This window comes from Maylandia zebra, linkage group LG23 (assembly GCF_041146795.1).
Source record: "Maylandia zebra isolate NMK-2024a linkage group LG23, Mzebra_GT3a, whole genome shotgun sequence".
Classification (NCBI taxonomy): domain Eukaryota; kingdom Metazoa; phylum Chordata; class Actinopteri; order Cichliformes; family Cichlidae; genus Maylandia; species Maylandia zebra.
Window position 1 is genome coordinate 34,916,920 of NC_135188.1, and position 16,034 is coordinate 34,932,953.

Sequence of the window (16,034 nt, forward strand, 5' to 3'; positions counted from 1 at the left end):
TTTTCTTTTCTCCCTCTTTCTTTCTTTTTCTTCCAGGAAAAGTAGGACACCCAGCAGCACTATTAATTGTTTTGCCCTTTATATCTCAAAAACAGTAGAGAGAACAAGAGCGAGAAAAGGGTGGGTGAAGAAGTAAAGGACGCAGCCTCAATGTCTTTGCCCTCTTCTTGCTTTGCAGGAGGCCTCGGCTAGCTTCGCCGAGTGGGAGAGGCTGATGAAGAGCCTGGGGTCGGGGGCTGCTACGACGGACACCCCCTTCACTGAAGTCATGGGCCTGGTCACGCAGATGTACAAGCAAACAGCCATCGCCAAGGTAAAGGAAGACCAGCTGCTGTTATATCTTACATACAGGAATACCTTTGAAAGATGAAGCAGGGGATTTTTCTATTGTGTGGGGTATTCAAAGCCCCATAGGGCCGCATTGTTGTCCAAATGATCAATGAGCAACACTGTTGCTCTGGTGGCATGTTACTTCATTACCATGAACACACATACTGTAGTTTATCAATCCCACACACACCATCCATTCTCACAAATGCACCACAGTCCGAAAATAGTCCCCATCAGAGACGCTATAACCTGTTGTTTGACTAATGGATTTTAAATATTACCTCTCCAGCTGTTTTTTTTTAATTAGTTAGCATTTTTTATCCATAAAACTGTTGCACCAATCGTGGCCTTGCATACACACAGAATAAGTTATGAGTGAGATCATCCAACTGGATGACGGATATCCAGCAGTTCTTCTGCATATGTGTTGTTCTGTGGTGTTACTATGAAGAAAAGAGCTTTCTGAATATTAGCATTATAGGTATTGGCTCAGAGCAGGCCGAAAACTAATTTTCCCGCAGTGTAATATTATTCAAGCTTTTTTCAAAAGTCCTAAAAAGTTAAATTTTAATTAAAAAACAAAGTTTTTGAAAAGTATTTCATTTTTTTAGGTGTTTTAAGACTAGTAGTTAAAATCAAAGCCAATGAGATTTCATTATGCAAATCATTTTTTAAAACTTTTGCTGTTTTTAATGTTATTTGTTTGAAGTCCTTCTACACATTTATTTACAGACTAGGGATCACAAGCCTAACAGAGCAGGGGTAGACAACCGCAGGCCTCGAGTGGCAGTGTCCTGCAGGTTTTAGATGTCACCCTGGGACAACACACCTGAATCAGATGATTAGTTCATTACCAGGCCTCTGGAGAACTTCAAGACACGTTGAGGAGGTCATTTAGCCACTGAAATCAGCTGTGTTGGATCAAGGACACATCTAAAGGCTGCAGGACCTTAAGGCCTGGAGTTCCCCACCCCTGATCTAGGACATTGGTTTGTCGTCACTACCAGTAAGAAGAGTAATGCAGGCTGTACCAAGAAAACAGTGAATGTCAGATATTATATCAGCTTGTTTACGATTTATGACTGAGCCTACACCATAAGCCAATCCAACAGTTTTAGAGTCTATATTTTTTGTTGAACCAAAAGTCAATAATTAAAAGAAGAGCATCAAATACGATATTGTAATGATTATTGCACTGCTATGTGCCGACTTTTCAGGCTAGCAGATGTCAATAACTTTGTCTCTAATCTGTTTCTTATCTGGCATGATGTGTTAGCTTACTTTGCTTCTATTTAAGTTTTTTGTCCTCACCTTATCCATTAAACCATCACAGCACATGCCTGCCCCACCCTGAGCCTGGTTCTCCTGGAGGTTTCTTCCTGTTAAAAGTCTGTGAAGGTTCTCAGTCATCCAGGTCATCGTAGTCAAAGGAGATTGCAAAGAAAAGTGTCTGGACTTCTTTAAGTTGCTTGAAGACGTTTCGCCTCTCTTCCGAGAAGCTTCTTCAGTTCTAAGGTCAAAGGTGAAACTGCTGGGAAGACAACGTTGGAGAAACGTGAACATTTTATTTGTACTGCATAACCTGCAGGTTCTGACAGAAATCTGCAACTATCCTTTGAAGCACCGCTCCTCTAAAACAGCAATAAGGATCATTATTAGGTTATCTACATTATTATGTAAATAACAAAATAACTTAAAGCAAAATTGGGAAACGTGAAGTCCGAAGTCTTTATATTAAGGGCCATCAGTCAAACAATATAGTTTGTTCTGGGTCTAAACAGAGCGCGTTGTGTATGACGTCTTCTTTTGCGCAAGTCTACACGCGCTCTAGTGTGAAGCTTTGAGCGTTCACACTAGAGCGCGTTTGCCGTCGCATTTTATTTGTAGTGTGAACGAGCAGACAAAAAAATCGGATTTGATCAAAAAATCGGAATTGAGCATTAAGACCTGCAGTGTGAACGTAGCCCAAGGCATGTTGAGGAGGTCATTTAGCCATTTAAATAAGCTATGTTGGATCAAGGACACATCTAAAACCTGCAGGACACCGGCTCTTGGGGCCTGGGTTTGGACACCCCTGTGATAGGGGTTCATGTTATTGCTTCTTCTGTATTATTGTAGGGTTTTTACTGACTGTTGTTTGGTGCAGGATGAATTGAAATTGTTGATACAACAGATCTGCTACACTCAGGCCTGAGTGTAGCTTGTGAAATCAAAGTCTGTAGTTAATTCATGATTTAACAAAGGGAGGATTGCTTTTTTTCCACCTAATAAATGCATTTATTCTGGCCATCTTTGTCTAATATTACAATTTGTTTCATAATCTAAAACATTCACGTATGAAAAATGTGGAAAAACCTAAGAAAGCAGGAAGGGGGGAAATACTTAATGCACTCAGTCTTCTGTTGGTGCAAGTCTACTTCCAGCGTTTACTGTTGTGACCACTAGCCCTACTGTAGTGGCTACAGGCTGTACAAATGTAAACTTTTCAGCACCCCTGAAAACACAACCTTGGTTTCAATATGACCACTAAGCATTCATACATTTATTTAACACTGTGGTTCGAGTTTCAGAACATAGAAGGGAAGCACACTGAATGTGATTTGAGAAAAACAGGAAAATCTGTTTTAATCAGTATCAAGAAAATGTGGTTAAATCGATCATTCTTGTTCTTGTCTGAAAGAGCTGAAAGAGCTGACAGTTTAGGAAAAGTTTAAAGACCGCTTTGACATTTAGGAAAGAGAACATTAATACTACTAACATGTCTGTCTATTCTGTATGATGCTAGACCTGGAAATAGCATCTATTGGGAGTTCATCACTGAGGTTTCATTTTTCATTTGAACAGTAATGAACAGAGATTAACAGAAAACACTAAAATAATTTAAAGTATTTGAAATTACTATCATTTTAAATATTTTACATTGTTACTGATTTCTACTGCTAGAAAAACTAGCCTCAGCTGATGCTGAATTCTTTGAATAATCACGATACCAGTTTATAGGAAGTAGAACAAGACACTTTATTCCTATTGGCTGTCCCAAGCCCAGGTACATGGGAAGGTTTGTGTCAGAAATAATCTTGAAGGAAGAGTATGTGAAGAACAGGATTATGAGTTTGAAGTTGTTACATTACACGTGCCCCACAGGTTGGATGTCAGAAGAGAAATTGGAATTGTGGAGTAGGTCGGATGAAGTGGTAGAGAGTGGTCGCAGGTGGAGAGAGTGGTGATCGTAGTGGGCTTCAGTGGACATGGAGGTGAAGGGAACAGAGTTGAGATGTTTGGTAGATTTGGTGTTAAGGAGAGAAATGCAGAAAGCCAGATGTCGTGGATTTTGTGAGAGGGTCGAAGGTAATGTATAAGAGTGGAGGAAGGTGCACACAGGTGGACTACATCTTATGCAGAAGGTGCGGATTTAAAGAGATAGGAGACTGCAAGGTTGTGGCAGGTGGGAATATAGATGGGCATCATTAGATAATAGTCTGTAAGAAAGTATTCATAACCGCAAATCCCTATTTATATCTATCTATACTCTACTTCATAACCAGGTGGGATTTCATCTGTGATTTGGCTCTGAGCCCCTTCTTGTTTGCAGTGGTGGTGGACAGGGTGACAGTCGCTGTTTCTTGTCCTGCCTCCCTCCTCTCACCCCCAACAGGTTGTGGTAGGTGGCTGGCCCTCCCTGAGCCTGGTTCTACCAGAGATACTTCCTGTTTAGAAGGGAGTTTTTCCTTCCACTTTTGCCAACTACTTGCTCATCTGATTGTTGGGGTTTTCTCTGTATTATTGCTGGGTCTTTATCTTATAATATAAAGCGCCTTGAGGTGACTTGATGCTATATAAATGATTCATTTAATTAAATTAAACTGAATGAGATTGAATTGAAATCAATAACTGTTTCGATTATTTTCCCTAGTGTAGAGTTGTCTACCTTCCCCTTATCTTTAAGGTGACTTTCCTCTGCCACACCTCATAAAAATAAGTTACTGTATGTGCAGCTGGTGGGTGGGGCTTCTGTCCTGACAATGGCCATGGTGGTGTATCTGTTCTCATTGACATCATACAGATAGATGTAAGAGTAGGAAAAAACTGCAAAACGGTATTTCTTGAACACAAGCTTGCTTCATAATTTGATACTTAGTATTTACCATTGTAACAATATGTGGCTATAACTGAAAATAGGAAAATACATTGTTGTTCACATTAACCTTCAAATATCTCACAAGCAACAAACCCAGAGCCATACATTATATCACCCAAATAGCTTAAAAATTAGCTCGATGATGTTGTTTTTTTATTAATTTTCCTATTTCAGGAAATGGTGAATTGATGGCACAGCATCATTCTCAGAGCGCTTGGCCAACCACTCAGTGAGATCTCATGGGAAAATCATTGCCATGGTAACAGAACCTAATGGTTGCCAGTGAAAGCACTTAGACAAAGTAGGGAGTTATAACTGAGGTATTATTTTGTTGCGTCCAGCCTGGCATGATTACCCCTTATATCAAAGTTACACACCGCACTAAAATAGCATCTCTGTGATGTTGTTGCTATGGAAACTCGGTCGGCTCTCTGAAGTGACTTCTTTTTTTCTTTTTAATGAGAGCAATATGGGAAGGTGGCATTTAGTCTAAGGAAGGCCGGCGGGGGAGGGGGGTCAGAGCAACTAGTGTTGAGAATCTAACATTTCCTGTTCGTCAGTGAAAGCATTTTTACACTAATATAGCTTTCAACCTCTGTTCCGCTTCTAGCCTCTTACCAAGAGAACAGGCAGTTCCCTAGTCTCTTATATTTGTAGCTGAGCAAACAGTTCCACCAGATATAGTATCCCTCTCCAATCATCTGCCATGTTCGAGGGCTGGCATTCCTCTCAATTAGCCCAGCGCCCTCAGCCATGAGGAGTGTGGCCCCGAGGTTAACGAAGAGCGGAGATAACCACTGAACGCAATCATCGACACGCTACCCGCTCAGCCTGCCTCCAAGCTTGGATCTCTTTTGCGCTTGGTGTTGTTTGCTGATTGGATTTCTGCTCAGTTTAGCCTAACACTGGACCTCCTTTCATTACAAAGCCCCCACCCACACCGACCTGCTCTCCCACCTCAAAGCCGATACTGCCGGCCTAGTCTCATTTCCTCTGCTACTGGTTCACACTTTCTCTACTTCCGAGAAAGAGAGGGAAAAAAAAGAGAAAGCTTGCTTTATTCTTTTTTTGGATCATCGAGAGGGGTGGAACGGTATGATAGATTCACACATCTATGTCACTCTGACAAGCATCACGGCCCCTGCCTGCCAGTCCGCCTGGCGACGAAGCTGCCAAACGCCTTTGGGGTATTTTTGTTGCTTTACCCGCCAAGCATCTGCTCCCAATTACCCAGAGAGGACAGCTCTGATGCTGGACTTTAAAGCAAGCTAACGGGCCGCTTCAGACAGCCGAGAAGTTTGTGCACTAATTAAACTCAGCGGAAGGAAGACGGCGAAGCCGAGCCGTCAGTAATGAGGACCCCCCAGATCAGAACAGGGTCGGGCAGGCCTGGCGGAGAGATTCATTATCAGGCGCATCGGCTAATTATCAGCAAGGCGAAGCAGAGGTTCTCCCACCAGAGCATCAGGTGTGTGATGGCTGCAGAGGTTGTCAGCTTGCAGGAGGTGCGGAGATTATAGGGTGGACTTCACACCACAGAGAAAGGGCCTGTCTCCAAAAACTGTCTAGTAAGGGCTCTGTTTGACTCAACTCAAACCTCAGAATTTCTCACTAGTTGGTGCTATTCTTGGCTGCTTTATGGCCCGGGGCTCTGAAATGAGCCGAGTGCGGATGCTCAATGACACGCTCGTACAGCTCTTGCAGAAGGTAGCGGGGAGCAGGCCACAGCCATCACAGTGTGATCGCTGGGCACCAGCGCACGGTGAAATGATAGATACAGATACCTGCAGGCTACAGTTACCTCACTGTGCCGCTTCCTTTTTAGGTTGTTAGACTCACACCGTCAATCAAGGTCAGAGGCTTTAGCAGAAAACAAACAAAAGTGCATTAAACTTGGACTGTGATGTTTTTAGGGGGGGTTAAGCATTGTTACCATTTGACTTCATAAATCAGAAGCCCGACATGAAGGAGGGAAAAAAAATGTGGTTATGCAAAAAGTAAAATGAGCAAAAACTTTTATATCCTGCATTAATTCCAGGCTTCAGCTGTCACTTTTCACAGGTAATAACTCTTAGGAGTGTTTGCAAGTCCTGAATGTGTTCACATATAAAATCTCCTAAAATATCAGCCCAGTCAAATACCTGATGATAGTTACATTATTAGGAAATAATAATGCAATAATAATAATAAAGTGCTATGGCCTCAATAAAGCTGACGATAAAAGTTCAAACTGTCAGTTTGTAAACCCGTTAGTAGGGCTGCCACAAACGATTATTTTGATAGTCGACTAGTCACCGATTATTTTTGCGATTAGTCGACTAATCAGATGATGCACCCATTGGACATAAAACGTATTGCACCAGCATGCGTCTGCTCTTATATAACTATCATTAGCTTACAGCTTTAAGTGTTTGTGCTAACTAAAAATAAAGACAAGATGATAGTTTGTTAAATTTTAATGACATTTGAAGATTGTTTCGGTGAAGTTTAATAAACTCCTTGCTATCTAAAATATAACGGGACACCAGAGTATATTCTCGAGCATCTCACACTTCTGATAATCAGTTGTCTGCTTGACGTTTATTAGCTGTGTAAAAAGTATAACTTTAATCTCAGCCAAACTCATTTACTAAGGAACAAATAAAACACTGAAAAAAGCCAAACAATAACATTTTTTAGTTATCTAAGTGACTTATATTACATGTTTAACCTGAGTAACGAAAGACCACGGGGGGTTTGAAACTGATTTGCTGGGAGTTCAGTGTTCTCATCGGCTCTAGTGACCATTGAACCCCGGCTAGCTATCGAGCTAGTGGGTAACAGACATCTCCGAAAACGTCAGAGCGCTTTTGAAAATATGTGATGTCTTGATAAACTGAGCAGATATTTGAGGTTTACACAGCTACATTCTTGTCTGAAAATATGTTAAAAGTTTATTTTGTGACCCAGAAAGAATAATAAGAGTAATATTAAAACTAACTAGCTGCCGCCATTGTTGGAAACTGGAATTGGCTGGGCCACGCTATGAATTCTGGGATAGGTTGGGCCACGAAGGATACACCCGACCCATCCTTCAAATCTCGGGAAATGAAGGGCGCTTTTGTCGGCCGCATTTGTCGGAGTCTTCTAATTTGGACAGGCTTCGTCGTGTCGCTGTAACGTAATTGGCCTACAAATGTGGGCACAGGAGGATGCGGTTCCTGAATTTGGACACAGCTACAATACCGGACACTGCTTCTTCTTCTTCGGGGTTTAACGGCAGCTGGCATCCTTGTACATGCAGTGCTGCCATCTTCTGTTTCAGTCCATTATTACACTCTTAAATCCTACTACTTATTCCTGCGTCTTTTGGGATCTTGCAAAGCTTCAAACGACGCATCGACTATTAAATCAGTCGTCGACAATTTTGATAGTCGACGTAATCGCGACTAGTCGACTAATCATGGCAGCCCTAACTGTTAATATTGCTGCTTCTTCATCTGACTTTGTGTAAATGACACCATTAATATCTGCACATAGTGTATGATATATATACCAGTGATAGGCCAATATCAGCTGGTGAGATCAGTTTTGGCAATATGTGACATAAAAGGTCTTTATTTTATTATTTTTTTTGTAAATCCTGTTCATGTATGAAAAGGTGAGTTTTGCTTGTTTGTTATTGTCACCGAAATTAAAAAACAGAAATTCCAAAAACACACCAAGCATAAGCCAAGTTGTGAGTTATTGATTTGACTCTTGGTATCTCCGAGCTGACAAATGCGCCCCAGTCGCTCTGTGTGCACTTTCCTTTTAAAGTCTGGATCCCTGGCATTCAATAGAGAATCGATCACACGGAAAGGATGCCGCGGTGATTAATTGACTTCTTCACTGATCTCGCCGCTTCCTCTGTGTGTGGTCGACTGGTGAAGTGATGGATTCAGTAGCTCTCTTTCATCTGTGTCTATTTTTGTGTGTGTGTGTGTGTGTGTGTGTGTGTGGCCAGGCGGGAGCTGTGAAGGACTACATTAAGATGATGCTGGAGGCAGAGCAGCTGAAGTTCCTGGTGTTCGCCCACCACCTCACCATGCTGCAGGCCTGCACCGAGGCCGTCATCGAGGCCAAGGTAACCTCGGGCACTCTGCGGGCAACTGGAGCTTCTAAAATGTGTTAAAGCGGCAGTAAGCAACGGCTGTGGTGGTGCCTGTAGGATGTGTAGCAACACTGGCGAGAGGTGTGTGAATTATTTGAAATTCTAAAAGCTGCTAGCTCAGGTTCAAGTATAATTAATTTTGTAGTATGCTGCTGCTTCTCCTGGAAATCTCCATACAGAACAGTCTGTTCCATATCTCACACGCTAGCTCCAAACTCAGTGACCCACTCAGGCCTCCACTCAAACTCCCCAGCTGTACTTTAATATTCCCCAGGAAGCAGTATGCACCTCACATACTATTGGGTATATACTCAGCGCAGTCAGGAGTATATTAGCATGTAGTTTCTGACACAGCCTGTGCAGCATGCCCATATTAACATCCTACAATGTAACATATATATATATATATATATTAGGGGTGCAACGATATTCGTATCGATATTGAACTGTTCGATACAGTGCTTTCGGTTCGGTACGCATATGTATCAAACAATACAAAACTTTTTATTTATTTTATCAACTTTCCTTCTGATGATGCTGTCTGTGTTGAGCACTCAGTGGATCTGCGCTCGACAGGGCAGCCTAGGCGGAGTAGTCGAACGCAGATTCACTGAGCGCAGGGCAAGCTAGCGAGACAGAAGTTAAGCTCTCCTTGCAACATGGCAAATTGAACCTCCCCCACCCTCATTCAGATCTGGCGTTTGGAATTATTTTGGTTTTCATGTGACGTATGACCCTGAAGGTAAGCGCGTCATGGACTAAAGTAAAACAGTATGTTGGATGTGCCAGCAATGCTCAATTACATGGGTGTGAACTAGTGTGTTAGCGCAGTTAGCTCGTTAACGTGTTGGCCGTCCAGCCCCACGCACGGGGCGAACCGCGGTAGCTCGTTAACGGAGATTTGCCGCGTTGTGGCGTTAACGTCATTTCAACGAGATTAACCTGAAAGCACTAGTGGGAACACAACGAATATGACTGCACATTTACTCCGACAGCATCCTAGTGCAAAGACAAGTGGAAGCAGACAAAAACAACAAGCATACATGCTACAAACTTTACCCGAGTCATTTAGACAGCCGTTAGCACATGATTCTCCTTATGGGGACCTGATATGTTTAATATGCTGCTGAGAATATAGCCCAGAAGAAGCGTATAGTATAGCTTTTAGTTTGGAAAGAGACATTTCTCTGTAATAAACTCTCTTTTCCAAAGATGAGTGATTCCTCAATCAGATACAGGGCTTGCAATATCGCTAGCCCAACGTCCCGAAGCTAGCGATTTTTTTCAGTCGGGCTACCAAAATCTATCTCTGCCCTGCCCGTCGGGCTATTGTAGGAAAAATATATGTCAATGCTTTTGCATTCTTTCAGAAATGTAGCTGGGTAATTATGTCATTGGCATCGGTGAGCCACTGTCAATATGTGACATATTGAAGTCGCGTTTGAATTTGCGCTTGTTTTTTTGCTTTCACTTTGCAATCGTGCGAACTGTGTATAGAGAGCGACAGCACTGATCTGTGAGTGATGATAATTTGTGCACCAATTCCTCTGACATCGTCTTATTAATCGTTAGCTTACTATGCAAACATGACAAGTGAAATCTCCCGCAGCTTAAACATGTGAGAGGTTGATCGCGCAGAGAATCGCTGAGCTTATGTGAGTGCGTGTAAAAGCATTTCAGTTCTGCTGAGCCAAATAAGACAGGTCAGGGTGAAGAAGTGACAGCCAAAGAAAAGCTTACCACAAAACGGAGAAGTTATGACAAATCAGACTATAAGGCAAAAAGAAAGTGCAGCTTTATGGTTTCATGGACAAAAGAATTTCTGTGGCTGCAATATGACGAGCTAAATAACCAGGGCTGCACATAAGTGGTCCGCAGGTGCGCATTCGCTGTCAAAATAAAAAACATGCACAACGGTTAGGGTTAAATTTGTAGCAACAAAAACATAATATTCCAGAAACACGCTTTGCCGATCCGATCAGCTGTTTGTAACACTTCCTACGTCCATCAGCGCGAACTATCGCATGTCTGCCATGTCCTGCCCAAAACCAGAAGTGACGTCATTTTGCAGAAATGTAGTTTTTCACCATCAGGGCCTTATGAGCCTATACTGGTGTTTTTAAAAGTTATGTTTGACTTTATGACTTTCTGTGTCGTTTCTGGGATGCTTAGGACTCATATTGCACTGCTGGAAATAGTTTATTTTGATGCATATGCTGCTTTTTTGCAAATTTGCGTTGTAAGATTTATTTTCGTTTTTCCTGCAGTGTATAATAATTGGTGTATTTCAAAAATAAAACTATGAAGACGCTTAAAATAAATTTTCTGTGGTGGGAAACTAGTTTGTGCAACTTTTTTGTATTTACAGTTTTGAGGGATAAGCCTCTTAAATTTCTCTAACTAGAAATACATGTTAAAAAAACAAAAACGATTTTACATTTTTTTTGTAGTTTATTGCACCTTTTTGCAATTTATGTAATTACTATGCACTTAATGCATTCATATTATTAGAATTTGGGCTATAATGGTTGTATTGATGTATATCAACTTGAAATGATCCCAAAAATGGCACTACAGCATGTAAAAATATAATATAAGCTCTGGCACACTTGGTTCTATGTCTTAAATCTATGTAGTCTTAAAGGGTTAAGTGTAACGTGAAAGTACTAAATGTGTAGATTGTATTCATATTTCACTTCCACTTCCTGGCTTACCAGAGGTAATTGGCCCCATGCTTAAGTTTTATTCCTTCATCCATAGTCCCGCTGTGTTTAGAAGTCAAATCCTTCTCATGGCTGTGATTATACCTTCGACAGGGTACTAAGCTCTGAGCTGTGCCAGTTGGGCTTTTACTTACAGTAGATGTTAGTCGTGAATTATATGAATCTGCATCTTATCAGGTACGTTTAGCCGCATCGTTTGGATGATTAACAAATTAGTTTATACACTGAGACGCTTCGAGCCATCCACATTCTTGAGGGAAACTCTTCTTTTGCTTTCATAGTAAGTAAACTTTACTTCCACAACTTCTTCTCAAGTCATCACAAGCAAACGATATCTCAACCTGTGAAAGAGTTCAAATGTGTGTTTGCGGATGTGCGCTCGCGCGTGCGTGTGTGTGTCACTGAGGTCGGGGAGGTGTCGGCTGAATGTAATGTAGCGGTGCAACGTGTGATAGCACATTCCTCCTTGAGACGCTCACTCCGTGGTGCATTCGCACTCACTAATTAACAGAAATGAGCTAAAAAAGGAACGACAAGCAACGCACTGTGATGAGAAGCTTGGCAGGGACAAGCGACTGTGCTCCAATTACAGTGTTGTCACTGTTTTTTCTGCTCCGCACGCTCTCATTCTTCACCTGGTGTCAAACTGGTTGGAAGTTTTTAAAATCAATGTTTTTTTTTTCCCCCACCAGCTAATAAACAACTCAGTTTTACGGCCTTGAGATATTGTTTATTCCTGCTAAGTCTCCGTGAGCACATTTATTTGACCTTTATTTTTCCAGGAAAAGTCAAACAGACCTGTGTGTTCTTCTTCAGCGCGGTTCTCCTTCATATTCATGCAGTTACAGCTACATTCACACGCGGGAGCGCCACAGTGCGAACACGCTATCCTACTGTCGGCCACCGCGCAGCTCCGCGGGACAAATGGCCCCAAATCAAAAGAGTGAGGTCACCGCAGCACATCAGCGGCGCGGTGAAGGTCGAGTTCAGGTTTAATAAACATGGCAGCCGCCCACTCCCTTTGTTTGGTGTTTCATTATGCTATCAAATATTGTGTTATTAGCGGCGTTCTCATTTTATTTAAATCATTGCAGCTCCCCTGCTGATGTCTTTGATGGTGTATCCATTCACATTTCTCTTATTGAAATGTCTGCAGGAACCTAGAATACAGGTTAATGAAGTGCTACACTCCTTTAATGTTCCAGCACCAATCTGCACCACCTTTTTACAGACAGACAATACCATTCCTCTCAGTTTGAAGCTTTATTTCTCTTCAACAACCACACACCACATATCTCGTCCTGTTTTTGGCCCGATTCTTTTGCTAAAGAATAGAGGTACGAGTGCTGGATAATAAGCATAGACTATGTACAAAAGCTGATTGTTGCCAACATGTTGGCATCCATTGGTGTTTGTTCTGCTGATTTAAAGCCTTTAGTTTTGCGTTTTGGCTGTCACCATCCCGTTAGCTTTGAAACAAGTTTCAAATGGGTGCTAATTGTGACTTCCAAAAAGCAGGCTTACATGATTAAGCCCGATCGCTAAATGATTTTTAAAGAAATACTGATGTTATGATACCTCTTTGATATTCATTTCTTTCACACACACAAAACATAAAGAGGTCTTCCTAACTGTTCTTATGTATAGTATTTACTCATTTATGCTCAAACCTGTGCCGAGTCTCCACTGGTGGACGAACTAAGCCTTGTTTTCTAACCCCTGTTTTGGTACCGTTCTCTGAAAAGGCTCATTTTTCAGGTACAGTTGGTCATTTTAACTTGTGACTCTTTTTGGGGTTGACTCTTTTTCTGAGCCTGCTTAAACTGGACTTTTGAAGAATTGCAGTACTTTCAAACTGGCTTTATTTTTCAGCTTAAATTGCTGCTGGAGATTAACACAGATTTACCAGCTCTTGCTCTAGTCAACAGACTGGCTTTAACCTTGGTCAGATATGACCAGTAGGGGCGGGTTTTAATAATCGATTCATCGATTAAAATCGATTCTGGCTTGGATAACGTGATATCGATTCATTAAAATCTTGAATCGATTTTTTTATATAAATGTATTTTGTCCAAAATTCCAGAATCTCAGGTGAAACGTCACAAACTTTTGACAACCACCAAACATTTAAAACGGTAAATGAGAGCAGGAACACGGCTTCTGAACAAAGACGTAAACACAAAGCACTACCCGCAGATCAGAATCAGTGAGATGTCGCCTTTCTCACCCGACGGCACGGACACGGTCGGGGCTGAAAGCCAACAGCTCGCTGATTCTGATGTTTCGGCGGGTCCGCGCTTTGTGTTTACGCCCTTTTTGCGCTGATTCGAAAGCTGTTAGTTTTATCTCTCTCCAAACAATATTGACCGAACCAGCAGCAAAAGAAGATCCAAACTAAGCTTCACATAAACATCGTCATGGACTCCCTCTGACTTTTGCTGTTTTGCTTCCACCACGATAAAATCACACTTCATGCACAGCTCTCGCATTCTCTCTCTCTCTCAGTGTACTTCAAGAACAGTTTCCCGTCTATATCCGAAATCTGTTTTCTGCATTATTCGCTTGCTTGTTACGCACAAGTCTACTGTTACTTACAGCGCTGTTGGCCAATGTTTTTTTTTCCTTATACTCACTTCCGAAAAGAAAACCTAGTTTCTGCCGTTCAACAGGCTTCTGAACAAATTTAAACTTTTTAAAGTTATACAAAATGCAAAACGCTTAGCCGTGTCTCTAATAAAACCGCTGTAACTTCAGAGGTAATGTTCATGTGTTGATTAATGGTTTTATTTCGTTTTTGATGTACTGCAGAATATCTTTATAAAATCCCAGGCCAGGAAAATCACCTTCATGTTTTTCTGTGTTTTATCTTCAGCTACTTTGACACAAAGGCATCTGCTGTGATGCTTACACCTTTGATAAAGTCTTGCGAGTGTCAGCTTCCTTCTTATAGATACAAAAATACGGAAATGTACTGATCTGAATTATAATATTTCTGACTGTCTGAGGCAAAATTTCCCAGATTCAAATCGAATTGAATCAAATCGTGGATCGAATCGATTCAGGACCTTGTGAATCGGAATCGAATCGATTCTAGAAATCAGTGACGATACCCAGCCCTAATGACCAGTATCTTCTGAAGGCTAACATTAATGTTAACAAACTTCAGACAGATGTTGATCTTTATCTGATTTAGTGGCGCTGACCTCTTGTTGTACAGGAACCGCACATTTTAACATGCCAAATATAAACACAGTGTGACTCACACACCTTAAAGTTGAGCTCATTTAGACATCATCATTGTTCATTTGGAGTTACGCTTATGTCCATTTAATAAATGTATTAACTCTTCTGTTAGTTGCTCTAGTCTCTCTTGAAGGAAATATATTCTCCCTTTTCCCTTTGTTTACTTGCTGGATGGAAACTTTATGCAGCACTTTGTCCTGTACAGATAACTTTTTTCTTTCTTTCTTTTTTTTTTTAGCTTTGTGACAATAACTGTGTGCATCAGCTGGAGATTGGAGCTGTGTCTCCTGGTTAGAAAGATTATTGCCTTAAAACTGTCGAGTGTTATTATATTATTTTACATTGCTCAACTGCCACTTTTAGTGATCTAAATTGTCCTTTGAAAATCAAACGCTGCGTTGTCTCGACTCCATCCTGACAGGCTGGTTATATCCGAATCGATGGCAGCGTACCGTCATCAGAGCGAATCCAGTTGGTCCACAGATTCCAGAGTGACCCAGAAACCCGAGTGGCCATCCTCAGCATCCAGGCAGCTGGACAGGTACTTGCATACTTATCCAGCAGGCTATGCAGGCTATGCTTGATCATAATAAAGGAAATAAGACACCCTGCAGTCAATTGGAAAATCAGCTAAATAGACTCAATTTTGCATATTAGAGGTAATTATGGTTTGTACTGGTTGCTGTGAATCCTAATATCATAGAGAAATGAATGGTGGAAACGTGTTCTAGTCTTAATAATAAACTCATTGACCTCAATTATTCTGAGTGACCAACAGAAATGTTATGCATTCCAATCAAAAGAAGTGGGTGCTTGAAGCACTTACGTATCAATTAGCTGATAATATTCTGCTATTAAAAAGAATTTCAACAAATTCAATTTCATTCAATCGGACTGGATTGTTCCATTTTTGAGGTGGTTGTACTGGGTACTCTGAAACAGATATGTAGCGTGTGTGTTTGTGTGTGTCCTCTCCAGGGTTTGACCTTCACCGCTGCCAGCCACGTGGTGTTTGCCGAGCTCTACTGGAACCCCGGTCACGTCAAGCAGGCTGAAGATCGTGCCCACCGCATTGGGCAGACGTCCTCCGTCAACGTGCATTATCTCATTGCCAAGGGCACCTTTGACACCGTCATGTGGTCCATGCTCAACAGGAAGGTACTGTGGGTGACATCATGGCAGCAAAGTTGGAGAAATTTATGCAAAGCTGCTTATGATTTCACTGGTCATATTAAATTTGAATGATAAATCACCCTTACTGCTCTTGTACTGATTAGGCTCTTCAGTGTTTTTAATGGAGGCAATACTAACATTTGCATATTGCTACGCAATAAGTTTTAAGAGTAATCCAGAAGTTTCTCTTCCTGGACAGGATGTTTCTGTCTCCAAATTACGATTACACATCATGGCTTCCAAACTGATCATCACAAACGAAGTTGTGAATAAATTTAAATGATTTCTGATCTGA

The 16,034-nt window shown here is 41.5% G+C and overlaps 1 protein-coding gene across 7 annotated transcripts in view; it reads left to right on the forward strand.

The window, feature by feature from the left end:
• Nucleotides 1-16,034, forward strand: part of zranb3 (zinc finger, RAN-binding domain containing 3) — a 122,100-nt gene that overhangs the window by 34,190 nt on the left and 71,876 nt on the right. For all 7 annotated transcript variants that reach the window (XM_076880354.1, XM_076880353.1, XM_076880357.1 and 4 more), the window contains exons 8-11: nucleotides 179-313; nucleotides 8,454-8,573; nucleotides 14,988-15,107; nucleotides 15,545-15,724. In XM_076880354.1, the coding sequence (XP_076736469.1) occupies nucleotides 179-313; nucleotides 8,454-8,573; nucleotides 14,988-15,107; nucleotides 15,545-15,724 (555 nt within the window). The remainder of the gene's footprint in view (nucleotides 1-178; nucleotides 314-8,453; nucleotides 8,574-14,987; nucleotides 15,108-15,544; nucleotides 15,725-16,034) is intronic.